This window comes from Filicampus tigris, chromosome 20 (assembly GCF_054856515.1).
Source record: "Filicampus tigris isolate MCC_2025a chromosome 20, RoL_Ftig_1.0, whole genome shotgun sequence".
In the NCBI taxonomy this organism is placed as follows: domain Eukaryota; kingdom Metazoa; phylum Chordata; class Actinopteri; order Syngnathiformes; family Syngnathidae; genus Filicampus; species Filicampus tigris.
In genome coordinates this window covers 802,890-816,654 of record NC_141236.1, presented here as the reverse complement: position 1 = coordinate 816,654, position 13,765 = coordinate 802,890, and the positions used below count along the sequence as shown (strand labels likewise).

General features: G+C 43.8%; 1 protein-coding gene across 5 annotated transcripts in view; it reads right to left on the bottom strand.

Moving 5' to 3' along the window:
- The window catches only part of bach2b (BACH transcriptional regulator 2b), an 88,134-nt gene that overhangs the window by 15,058 nt on the left and 59,311 nt on the right, over positions 1 to 13,765 (bottom strand). For all 5 annotated transcript variants that reach the window (XM_086019089.1, XM_086019087.1, XM_086019088.1 and 2 more), the window contains one exon: positions 9,713 to 11,206. In XM_086019089.1, coding sequence (XP_085875215.1) covers positions 9,713 to 11,206 — 1,494 coding nt within the window. The remainder of the gene's footprint in view (positions 1 to 9,712; positions 11,207 to 13,765) is intronic.

Genomic DNA, 13,765 nt, shown 5'->3' with positions numbered 1-13,765 from the left:
AGAGACTGCCATCACAGCGCTGCGTAACGCAGGAGAGACGTTGAGTGACAGTTTGCTGACTGCAGTGATTTAAAGGGCCTTCCTGACGCATTCAAGCCATTGTCTGTTCATATTACACAGAGCGACGAAAAGTTACGTTTTTCTGAATTTAAAATAAAACTGAGAAGTTATGAGAGCACAGAGAAGTTTGGAGCTTCTCGCTCGGGGGAAGACAATGTGATGAAGGTGAAAGGAAGAGACAATTGGAGCGCCAAACTCACCTGTTTCACTTGTGGCCAAAAGGGGTACAAAGCCGCGGAGTGCACATCAGCTGGCAAGTGCAGAGAGCAAAGACAGTGGTGTAGCCTCTGCAAAAGCGCCACACCTAAGGACGCAAATTGCCGGCGGAGAAAGCGGGACAAAGTGAAGCAAGCATTGGACGAAGAGGACCATACGTTCGCTTTCAAAGTGCAGCTGGATGAGTCCGTCAGCACAATGAAGGTGAAGGGCCTTATGGTCGACTCGGGAGCGACCAGCGGGCCAGCGGAATTGCGCTGAAGAAAGGCACCGCCAACGGGCGCATAAGAAACAGCGAAGGCCGCATTGTCGACATCATCCTGAAGGAGGCGCTTTACATCCCATCATTCGTCCAGGACATTTTTTCGGTCAAAGCAACGACAGCGCAAGGAGCAACAGTTATTTTTAAAGAAGGACAGAATCGACTCATCCATAAAAATGGTATGTCTTTTGATATTAACACACAAGATAGACTGTTTATTTAAGTACTTTTCAAAGTGACATGGATGAGTGTTATGTGTGTTATGACGTCCAAACATGGCACAAAATATTGGGTCACTGTAATTATGATGACGTATTGAATCTGGAAAGTGTTACAGAAGGTATGACAATTAAAGAGAAAAGTGAGAAGTGCAAATTGAAATGTGAAGTATGCATTAAAGGTAAATTTGCACAAAGCAGAAATACACATCCTGATGTAAAACCTATTGACATACCGTATTGGCCCGAATATAAGGCGGCCCCAATTATAAGACGACCCCCTCTTTTTCAAGACTCAAGTTTGAAAAAAATTTTTTTGAACACCAAATTAATTTTTATACAAAAAATAATTACAGTACATCTGAAACAAATGATTATAACAATATATTTGAGAGAAAAGGCATGTTATTTTGCCTCATTCAAATCTTAATATCTCAACATTTAAATACGTAAACTAAAGTGCAATCACATTCATAAATGAATGGCTTCTGGTTTTTGAAATGTAAATAAACCAATCTATTGTGATCAAACAACAAAATTGCAATAACTGCATTAACCATCAAAGTGAAGTCTAACTAACTGTAGTCTTGAAACAAATCTGAATAAGGAAAAACATTGCAATAAAATAATGCAAACTGGTTCAACTTGAGAGTAGCTGAGATCTATTATGACAGAACATTACTCCTCACAAACAATTATCTGCCTCGCTGTGCTCAGTGTCGCTGTCCTTAATCCCATCCTCTGGCTCCTCCCATAGCACGTCATGCTCGCATGACAGGGGTTGCTTTGGCCTGCGGAGTCAAGTTCATCATTCGCTTCAATGATATCAAGCATCGTGAATGGGTATAATGTCTAGACCCCTTATATAAGACGACCTCCACTTTTTCACTCTTATTTCAATGCAAAAAACACCGTCTTATATTCGAGCCAATACGGTACTTGAACTAGCTCATGTAGACCTGGCTGGACCTATAGAGCCAACAGGCAAAGATGGTTTTAGATTTGCTACAGCTTTTACCGATGACTATTCAGGAGCTATGTTCACTTTTTTTTTTTAAATCTAAGAGTGACACAGCCAAAGCCACAGAGAGATTCATAGCAGATGTCGCCCCATAAGGAAAGATTAAGTGCATACGGTCAGATAATGGGACAGAATTTACATCATCTGTGTTTCAGTCACTGCTCAGTCAAAATGCTATCATGCCATCCGTATTCACCCCATCAGAATGGGACTGCAGAAAGGACATGGAGGATATTGTTTGAAATGGCAAGATGTATGTTAATTGAGAGCAAACTCCCAAAAGAGTTGTGGACATATGCAGTACAAACTGCTGCTATGAGCAGAGATCGATGCTTTAACAGACGACTTGAACAAACCCCATATTTTGTGCTAAATGGAAAGAAACCTGACTTGTCCAAAATGAGAGCATTTGGCTCTGAATATTTTGCATACAAATATGACAAGAAAAAGTTAGACACACGTTGTGAAAAGGGAATATTTGTTGGATACAACAAAAACAGTCCTGCGTTTTTAGTCTTTCATCCAAAGACAAGCAAAGTATTGAAAAACAGACTGGTTAAGTTTGTCACAAAGAATACTAATGAATGTGATACTCAGACAGATGAAGACATTTATGACTGTTTTGAATATTGAAAGAAAGCTGAAATTCAGCAGCTAAAAATTGATTTGTTCAATGTAAAAATGGAGGAATGTGAGTCTAATACCAACTTGGAAAGTAATGATGAAAAAGGCCATAGTTCTCGTAATCCAAAGAGAGACAGGAGATGCCCTCAATACTATACAGACTATGATTATGAAGCCAAATTCGAAGGTGAAGCATCAACAGATATTGATTATTGTTATCGTGTGACATGTGATGTACCCTTGACGTTACAGGAAGCTTTGAGATCTTCAAAATCAGAGGAGTGGTTTAAGATAAGATAAGATAAGATAAGATAAGAATGCCTTTATTGATCCCACAGTGGGGAAATTTTCGTTGTTACAGTAGCAAGGATATAGGTCACACAGGGGCGGCGGCATAATGTGGCCATTAATGTATAACATTGACGGCAAACATTTAGAATCAAACCTATGTAGATATACGCAGTAACATGTGTATATACACATGTGTATACACACCAACCTACATCTACATAAAAAATATGAGGAACACTCATTTCGGCCTGTACATAGTACAGAGGAAAAAATACTCTAAGTGACAGTGCTGCAGTGCTGTAGTGAAATGTAAGGAACAGCATTGGATAAAAATAAAACTAGACTAACAGTAGTGGGGAATGTTGAGTATTGCACGGTATTACAGTAGTGGGGAATATTGGGTATTGCACGATACGAGCTCAGGTGCAGGACTGCACAATTGCACTAATGACCGCCAGTTTGTAGAGACTACACAATGTTCTTGTTAAAGAGTCTGACAGCAGCAGGCAAGAAGGAACGGCGGAATCTCTCCTTTGCACAGCGAGGGTGTAACAGTCTGTCACTGAAGGTGCTGTGGAGTGCTGTTAGGGTGCCCTGGAGGGGGTGGTCCGGGTTGCCCAGCATTGATGACAGCTTGGCCAACATCCTCCTGTCCCCCACCGAGTCCACAGAGTCCAGGGAGCAGCCCAGGACAGAGCCGGCCCTCTTGACCAGTTTGTCCAGCCGCTTCTTGTCCCGGGCCGAGACGCCGCCTGCCCAGGTGACCACTCCCTGGAAGATGACCGATGCAACCACCGAGTCATAAAAGTTCCTGAGGAGTGTCCCCTGAACCCCAAAAGACCTCAGTCTCCTGAGTAGGAAGAGTCTGCTCTGACTCTTCCTATAGAGGGCGTCTGTGTTGTCGCACCAGTCCAGTTTATTGTTCAGATGAACACCCAGGTACTTGTAAGTTGAGACTCTCTCAACATCTGTTCCCCGGATATTCACTGGTGCAGGTGAAGAGTGCTGGCGCCTACCGAAATCCACCACCATTTCTTTGGATTTCCCCGCATTGATCAGGAGGCGGTTCTGCTGGCACCAATCCACAAAACCCTGAGTAAGTTCTCTGTACTCCCGATCATCTCCGCCTGTGATGAGGCCGACAATCGCAGAGTCGTCAGAGAACTTCTGCAGGTGACAGGTAGGGGTGTTGTAGTTGAAGTCCGAGGTGTAGAGGGTGAACAGGAAGGGAGCCAAGACAGTTCCCTGTGGGGCCCGCGTGCTGCAGAGGAGCACGTCAGACACACAGTCCTGTGTTCTCACATACTGTGGCCGGTTTGTGAGGTAGTCCTGGATCCATGTGGTGAGGTGGTGCGCCACCCCCGCCCGCTCCAGCTTGTCTCCCAGTAGGGTGGGCTGGATGGTGTTGAAAGCACTGGAGAAATCAAAGAACATGATCCTCACAGTGCTCCCCGCCTTCTCCAGGTGGGAGAGTGAAGTGTGGAGGAGGTAGATGATGGCATCATCCACACTGATGCCAGGCTGGTATGCGAACTGGAGTGGGTCCATTGAGGAGCTCACCAGGGGGCGCAGGTGGACAAGGACCAGTCTCTCCAGGGTCTTCATCAGGTGAGACGTCAGCGCCACCGGTCTGAAGCTGTTGAGCTCCTTCGGGTGGGGGGTCTTTGGCACCGGGACCAGGCAGGATGTTTTCCATAGCTGGGGGACCCTGCCCAGCTTCAGGCTCAGGTTGAACATGTGCTGGACAATTCCACACAGCTGGTCTGCGCAGGATTTGAGGAGCTGGGGGCTGATGCCATCTGGACCCGCTGCCTTCCTCGCCTTCATCTTCTTCAGCTGGTTCCTCACCTGAGATGTTGTGAAGGCCAAGGCTGGACAGGAAGGAGTGGTGGCTATCTGGTGTAGCTGGGAGCTGGAGTCTGTGGAGAAAAGAGGGGAGGGGGTGACACGCCCAGCAGGAGGAGTAGGTGGAGACTGCAGCAGGAGAGACTGAGTGGAGGCAGGCATCTGATCGAACCTATTGAAAAAGAGATTCAGCTCATTTGCCCACTGCAGGTCCCCCTCAGTCCAGGTCTTGGGTTGTCCGTGGCCTGAGATGGTCTTCAGGCCCCTCCAGACTCCCCTGGCGTTATTCTGCAGCAGCTGCTCCTCCATCCTCTTCCTGTAGGACCTTTTCCCCTCTCTGATCCTCCTCCTCAGCTGGCGCTGCACAGTCCTCCGCTCCTCTATGTTGCCTGACGCAAAAGCCCTCCTCTTCTCCTTCAGGAGAGCTTTTATGTCTGGTGTGATCCAGGGTTTGTTGTTGGAGAAACACCTTACTGTCCTGGTGGGTATGGTGTTCTCCATGCAGAAATTTATATAGTCTGTAACAGTGTCCGTTAGACTACTAATGTCTTCCCCATGAGCATCGCTGAATACTTCCCACACAGTTGTGCTGAAGCAGTCCTTTAAGGCCTCCTCGGCCTCTCCAGACCATCTCTGAACCGTGCGGGTCACAGCTGGCTGCCTGCGGACCAGAGGTTTGTACACAGACTGGAGAGCCACCAGGTTGTGATCAGCTTTGCCCAGCGGGGGGAGGGGCAGTGATGTGTATGCCTCCTTGGTGTTGGCATAGAAAAGGTCCAGTGTTTTATTGTCTCTGGTGTGGCAGGTGACATACTGTGTGAATGAAGGCAGAGAGGAGGAAGGGGAGGCATGATTGAAGTCACCAGAGATGAGTACCAGGGCATTTGGGTGCTGTGTTTGTAGCCTGCTCACTGCTGCAGTCAAGACATCACAGGCTGTGTCGCAGCTGGCAGCTGGTGGGACGTAGACGGTCACCGCGATCACGTGACTAAACTCTCGCGGGATGTAGAATGGCCTCATGCCAACAGCTAGCAGCTCAATATCCCTGCTGCAAAGCTGCTCCTTAATCGTGATGTGCCCAGGATTACACCATCTATCGTTCACAAACACAGCCAGCCCTCCTCCTTTCCTCTTTCCACTCTCCAGCGTCCTGTCCGCGCGTATGATTTGGAAGCCGTCCAATTCTACGACCGCGTTCGGCGTTAGCGTTGTTAGCCACGACTCCGTGAATAGCATCAGGCTAGCCTCCCGGAAGTCCCTCTCGTGCCGGGTAAGCGCCGCTAGCTCGTCCATCTTGTTGGGGAGCGATCTAACATTCCCCATGATAACAGACGGGAGGACGGGATGGTATCGTCTCCTCCTTTCCCGGCGTTTAACCCCCGCACGAGATCCCCGTCTCTTCCTCCTCAGCTCACGGGGGATATCGGGTCTCGCCCCGGGAGCCGGCGCATGGTTAGCACGGAGTGCTAACAGCTGATTCCGGCTGTAAACAATGGGGGCTCGGCTCCGAGCCAAGTCGCCGGACACGATCGCGCAAAAAATAGCAATCAGCAGCAGCAAGAATACCGCAGTTTGGGTGTCCATTGCTACGCAAGTTACGACTATCAATTATACGAAAAAGGTATGAGGTAGAGTAATATTAAAGAACAAAAACACACGAAAAGGCTCACCGATGAGCCGGAGCTACTGTAGCGGGCTGCCACTCGCGCGGCGCCGGAAGTCGTTTAAAGCTATGAAAGAAGGGATGGACACTCTAATAGAAAATGATACCTTCACACTAACATCTTTACATGAAGGTAAACATGCAGTGGGGGGTAGATGGGTTTATGTTGTCAAAGAAAATCCGATTGAGACAATTTACAAGGCTAGGTATGTGGCGAAAGGTTACAGCCAAGTGGCTGGTATTGATTACAATGAAACGTTCTCACCTACTGCTGATATGACCTCAGTACGTGTGCTCATGCAGCTTGCAGCTCAGTACGATCTAGAACTAGATCAGATTGATGTTAAAACTGCATATCTGCATACCCCAATAGATTGTGAAATTTATATGGAGCAGCCTGAAGGGTTTGAGGTTAAGTAAAAAAACGGGACAAAAATTAGTGTGGCGACTCAACAAGTCACTGTACAGCCTGAAGCAATATCGACGAAATTGGAATAAAATGCTTCATGACTACCAAATTGAAAATGGTTTTGTTCAAAATATAGTTTACTATTATTGTGTTTACAGTAAAGAATCTGTCAATGAAAAGATCATATTGGTAATTTGGGTAGATGATCTTATTCTTGCAGCGAGTGATTGTCAAATACTTAAAAGTGTAAAGGAAATATTCGGAGTTAAATTCAAAGTTAAAGATCTTGGGAAACTGAGGCACTTCCTTGGTATTGATTTTGCCCAGAAACAAGGGGGAAAAAAATGAATCAAAAGAGATACATTACCAAGATTTTGGAGAGATTTGGCATGACTCACTGCAAAGCAAGATCAACACAGTGTGAAATGAAAATGAAATTCGACAGTGAGGGTGAACTTGTTGGTTTAAAGAAATATCGTGAACTAATCGGCAGTTTAATTTATGTAATGACATCGACGCGACCAGATCTGAGTTTTATTGTGAGTAAATTGTCTCAGTATCTTGTTGAACCAAAACAACAACATTGGGTGACAGCAAAACATGTGTTGAGATATTTAAAAGACACTGTGGATCTGGAATTGTGCTACAGGAAACATGCCAACTTAAAACTTGTAGCCTTTTGTGATGCAGACTGGGCAGCTGATCAGAATGACAGACGTAGCATGACTGGCTACTGCTTTAGTTTGTCTGGAAGTGGAGCTATTATTTCTTGGAAGTCTAAGAAACAGCCCACAGTTGCTTTATCCACATGTGAAGCTGAGTACATGGCTTTGTCAGTTACTGCACAAGAAAGTCTTTATCTTGTACATTTACTTTCTGGAATGGACAAAGGATCAAAGTATGTACCTGTCACTATTTTTGAAGACAACCAAGGTGCTATTGTCCTGTCAAAGAACCCAGTTAGAAGTCAGTGGTGCAAGCACATTGATATTAAATATCATTTTGTCCGATCTGTCCTTGACGATGGTAAAATAATAATTCATTACTGTCCTACAGGTAGATTGGTGGCATATATTTTTACTAAACCTGTAACTAAAATGAGGACGAATGCATTTTTGATTTTTCTATTAGGCATTTAAATGTTTGTATGCGTGTATATAGAAAATTGTTGTCTATTTGATGTATTGTGTTGTACCCATGTCAACCAAAGAACAAGTGGGGGTGTTGGACTGTTAAATTGTTCTTAATTGACGTGACCTACTTTGGGGGATGTGGGCGGGGTTACACACAGGTGCGCATTCCAATAAATGGCCGCACCTCATTCACATTAGTAGTGATGATTGTGTTGCAAGCCAAACAAAAGACTGAGTTTGATGTGTTATTCCTGCATCCTCCGGTATTCCCAAACTGTTAATTATGTGAGCGCCAACAAGTCCTCTCTCAAGCGTCTCCAGTTGGTCCAAAATGCTGCTGCTTGCCCCCTAAGTGGATCTCATAAGAGGGAGCACAAAACTCCAATTCTGGCCTCTCTTCGCTGACTCCCTGTACATTTTAGAGTTCATTTTGAGATTTTTTTTTTGTCTTTTAATCTTGAACTTTATATGTAGATGTATATTGGTGTATATATACATGTGTATACACATGGTTACTGTGTATATTTACATTGGATTTGATTCTGAATGTTTGCTGTTAATGTTATACATTCACGGCTACATTATGCCGCCGCCTATGTGACCTATATCTTTGCTGCTGTAACGCTGAAAATTTCCCCACTGTGGGATCAATAAAGGCCTTCCTATTCTTTATTCTTTAAATGGCCTTGCCTCAACAAACCTCTCCGAGCTTTTCCACCTCACACACATGTCCGGTGCCTCAGGTCAGTGGACCAGACACCACTGGAGGTACTGAGGTCTAAGAGGAGATTGCGCTTTTTCCTTCCTCTCGTTTGGAATGACCTTCCGTTCAACGTTAGGCAATCCCACACTCTGTCCATCTTTAAAACTCATCTAAAACACTTTTTTATTTTTTGGAATTCGGCTAAGCATGAGACTTGACATTGTTTTAGTGGTTTAGTTTTGTTGTGTTTACTGTTTTTCATATTTTTAATTTATTGTCTTAATTGTATCTGATTTTTACTTTATGTATAGCACTTTGTATACAGCTGTGGTTGTTTTTATATAAAGTTGAGTTGAGCTGAGTGCAATTTTATATGGTCAGTTCTCATTGCTACTTCAACGCCCTGGTTCCAATCATTACAAAAAGAAAGTGAAATTATAGGTGTAAAATGGGACATATCCCTCTAAAAACAGTTGGGTTAAAAATAACACAATTTTGGACCGATCCACTAATTGGGTCAATTTGATCCACTTTCTTGCATTTTTTGCATTTTTGTTTCTACAAAACAGTCAAATTTTAGTGGTTGTTTTGTACGAAACTACCCATTCTTTGAGTGATTTTCTGCATAAACAACGCAGAAAGTTGGGTCAAATTGACCCAAGTAGTGGATTGGTCCATTTTTGACCCCAAATTGTGTTATTTTTAACCCAACTGTTTTTAGATCAATCTATCTATCTATCTATTAGTATCCTATCCAACTTATCAGAGTCCCTTGTGTGACTTCAGTGCTGTGTGGATGCTTCTCAAATACAAAGTAGTATGCTATACTGTATTAATGTAAAGTATTGACCAAACATTTGTAAGTAGCAGATCAATCCTCGAATTATACGAGCAATTAAAGTACAGATTAATAAAACACGCTCTATAAAACAGTTGGGTCAAAAGTTACCCATGTGGGGTCAAAAAGGGACCACCCCAACTTTCTGAGTTATTTATTTGATCCCAAAAATTTGATTATATAAAACAACCACACAAATTGGGATGTTGTAAAAAACAACTCAAATGTTTTTTTGTGGATTATTAATTTGACTTAACTTTTTAGGTTATTCATTTAACCAAAGAAGTTGGGGTGGGTGTTTTTTGGCCCTTTTTTTTTCTTTCTTTTTTTTTACCCAACTGTTTTTAGAGTGCACAATTCTTATATATAAGGTATCCTGCTCTCTGGTAAATGATGGTTTCAAGACTGCATATGCAGATTTGCACTCACCTCTGAGCCACGCTCTTGCACAGCGCAGGACTCGCTGTCTCCCTCTGAGAAGGAACCTGACTCATCGCTGGAATTGGTGCCATATGACTGTTCACATTTTATCTTGGGTTGCCCCTGGTTAAAAACAACATCCCCTACATTGTGCTCCTGCTGGTCAACATTAAGGCAGCGGGCCATGTTGGAACAAGGCGAGGAAGAGAACTCAAATTGGGGCAAACTACATGGAGAGCCTCCGCTGCCATCCTCTGCATATGAGTATGACGAACAGGAGCTGGATGTCCTGGTACGTGTCTCACAAGACGGTGAGCGTGAGCAAACTTTTATTGGAACCGGGCAGCTGGTGTTTGGCTGTGGGCGGCACAGTAGTTGGGGTTCGGCGGAGGTGGTGTTGGGAGAATAGGCTTGGGAGGTTGGAAGGGACTGACTGGCTCCATGACACATTCCCTTTGGTATGTGCTCAGAAAGCTCTATTTCAAAAGAATTCCCACCAGGGTAGGAATGTGCTGGGGTTCCGAGGCGATTGCAGGCTCCTGAGGAAAAAATGACACTCTGTCGATCAAGCTCAACTTCCTGTTTGCAGATTTCATCACAGGAGGTGGACTTAAGGGACAGACCTGCAGTGAAATTCTCATTGTTCTTTGGGGATATTAAAGACAAACTTAACTCCCCAGCGAAAGCTCTGAAGTCTTTTTTGTGATCTCCCTGAGAGTTAACTTTGTCCTGGGGACAGACAAGCCTGTTGGCAAATAGCTGCTGTGATGTATTGGGCGGATTGGAGCGCTCCACTCCTTTTTGGAATAAGGCTCGGACGCAGGATGCAGTCTTGATTATTTCTGAAGACACAGGATTATCCATCTCCATTGCTGAGACACTATCCTTATCCCTTATGTCCTGCTCATCCCCTGAGAGGCACAATGAGATGGCCTCTTCCTCTGTCTGTTGTTCAACTTTGATCTCAGCCAAAGGCAACCTGTCCTGATATGATACTTCCCCACGAATGCTGTTCTTTTTTATTGTGCTAGGAAAACCTGAGGTACTGGTGTCTGAAGAGAAATCATTATTGTGCTTGTTGCAAGCCCACTGGTATTTCCTGTACTTGGGGCATCGTGGCAGGTCCGATCCTCTGCGTCGATCAAAGTCCAATCGGCCGTCTGCGAAGTTACTAGGTACAGTCACTGCTAGCCGATCCTCACCAGGGCACTGAAAGGTGGCAAGATCATCAGCACGTCGTATCCTTGGGGAGGAGGGCCTTTCGGCCTCTGACTGCATGCTTTCATTCTCTGAGTTGATGCCCTCAGCAGCCACATTGTGACAGTGCAGCAAGCGGTCCTCACTCTGCAGCTGAGCTTCCAGAAAACGAAAGCATGAATCCTCTAGGTTGTGCATGCGCAGGAATTCGGCACAGCGGATGACCTCTTGAATGTTGTCTTTGCTGAGTAACAGCTTAGCAGTGTAGGCAAACTGCAACAATGGGACGAATCCTCTAGCAGTGACCTGCAAAATAGCAGGGAAATTGTCATGATTACTAGAACAGGGTGTGGTGAGAGAAACTGCCAGTCCTAATGACCTTTAAAATATAGTGGATTCACTTATATTAATAAAACTGGAATATTATTGCAGCCTATAGCAATAAATAATTGCCGGTTGTTGAAACTCTAGTGCTGGTGTCCAAACTATAGCCCTGGGCCATTTGTGGCCCGTCATCCGTTCTTAAGCGGCCCATGGCATATACTAAAAATGACATTTGCTACTAATAAATTTGTTTTATATACCTCGAGCTTTTCAAAATATGCAAAAATGTTAATTTACAACTAAACTAGTAACATTATTTCTCTTTATGACACTGTAATGATAAAGATAATCTATTTTTACAAGCCAAAATTGTTCCCTCCGCTTTCTACTCCTGTGTCAAGGCCCAAATTGTGAACATATCACATGGTCAGCTTACAGCAGCTCCTGTTTTTATTTCTGAATAAAGAGATGGGATTCGGCTGCTGTTCAGTGCAGGGGCCAATATTTTCTTGTGGTTTACAGGGGCTCTGACCACCACAAATTCTTGTGAAATCCTTAAAGTGGAAATCAACCCAAACATATTTTTTTCAAGAATATGTAGCAAAATCCACCAGTTTTTAGCCATTTCAGGGGTCGGCCATTTTATCACTTTTGTCAACTGAAAATTACATCAAAAATGCCCTGAGGGCTCAAATAACGACCAATTACAGCTCAGCTTCAGAAAACAGGTCAGCCGTGATTGGTCGTTACCTGAGCCCTGAGTAGCTGTGATGTCATTTTGAGTCGGCAGAAGTGACAAAACTCCTTGTTTCAACTAGTGGGCTTGCTAGGGTTGCCAACTTTCTCACTCCTAAATAAGAGACAGGTGCACGGTGCCACGGTGGTGTGAGCATGACGTATGAATTTTTGATTATTTTTCAAATTTCACGTCAACGCTGAAATGTTGCCACATTCACGTAAAAATAAGAAAAAATGGACAGTGTTTTTCACAGGACAGCGACGATATGTCACCTCATATAAAACCACAATTTGGCTGTTTTCATCAAAAAACGGGTGTAAGAAATTTGAAATGTAAAAGAGGAGTCTGACTCACCAAATTTCTTTTTTCCATGGATATTTCTGGCTGCTTTTGACTGACTCAAGCAGTCTTCTGTCATTTTGCGCAGCCAGAGAGAAGTCCTTACATGACGGTGAAGTGATTGCCGCTTGTTCTGTTCTGACGCTTTATCTGATCTAGGATATGTCATGTGTAGTACCGAGAGTCTCCATTAGAAGCGCTGTAATGTGCTATCACTGTTTAAGAACCAGCAATGTATGTTCGAGCAGATATACAAGTAAAAGATATTGAGCTGCTAACCCGTCTGTGTCCGACGTTATTGACAATCGATCGCCATCCAAAGCTTTACTAAAAGCATCTTATATTACAGGATCGGTGGATATAAAATACGGGGCAGTTGGCAACCCTAGGGCTTGCATAGAACATATTCTTGAGAAAATATGTTCCCCTTTAACTATTTGCCTTGTAGAAGGTGTTCAGGTAGCAGTTTCCCCCACATAAAACACTGTAATATACAGTAAACAAAATGCATTTGCTTGATTGACTGACTTTGGTGTTCTTGATTTATTCAAGTCCAAAAATTTTAAGTGGCCCTTGCATTCTTTGATTTTCTGTTCAGAAGAAAACGTTTGGACACCACTGCTCTAATGTCTTTATGCAGCACATTTCTGTAGCTATATGGTCATAAATAGAGTATTGCAAATTAACAAAATGTATCAATGTGAAGGGCAGGCAAATTATGTCTGGTACATTTGACACCTAATTTAACACACTTTGTTGCAGTCTTGTTTACAGCTGTACTTTTTTAGCTTCAGGCTATAATTTGTTAGACCACATAATGCCTTGTGTGTCAGTACCATGTGTCCTCAGGTCAAGTGTCTGGAGTCTAAAGCCTAATTGTTTGTAAGATTCCAGCTAATCTCTGTTGTGGCCATGTGGTGGGGAATGATAGAGAGGCCTTTCCATTTAGATGTAATGCCAGTTAATTAGGTATACTCTTGAGCCGGCAGAATTCCAGGCTGCTTTGGTGCTTCGTTTAAACATGTGAGAGAAAGGGTGTTAGAGCCTTTTAATATGACCCACTGTTTTAAAGATAAGCATGAGGTTCAAACTTGATTGTGAACATCTTTGGCATTTGGAAATGTATGAACATGTGCATTGCTCTTTTCACCCATGCCCATATTTCTGCTCTGAACTACATTACACTAAGCTCACAGTTCAACAACAGCAAAACATATCAGTTATTGTTAAGAGGAAGCTGCTGAGTTGATAGCCATGAGGGGGGATAGCGTGTGTGCGTGCATGCGAGAGAGCGAGAGCGCGAGTGAGAGAGAGCGAGAGAGAGAGAGAGCATAAGTAGGGGTGTGGGAGTCTGAGTATGACACTTTGGGGGAGGGTAGAGGCTTTGTGTTCATTCTATTTATGACTATCCACATTCACTCACACTCAATTCTACACACATGCAGTATACAATTTAGACCGAT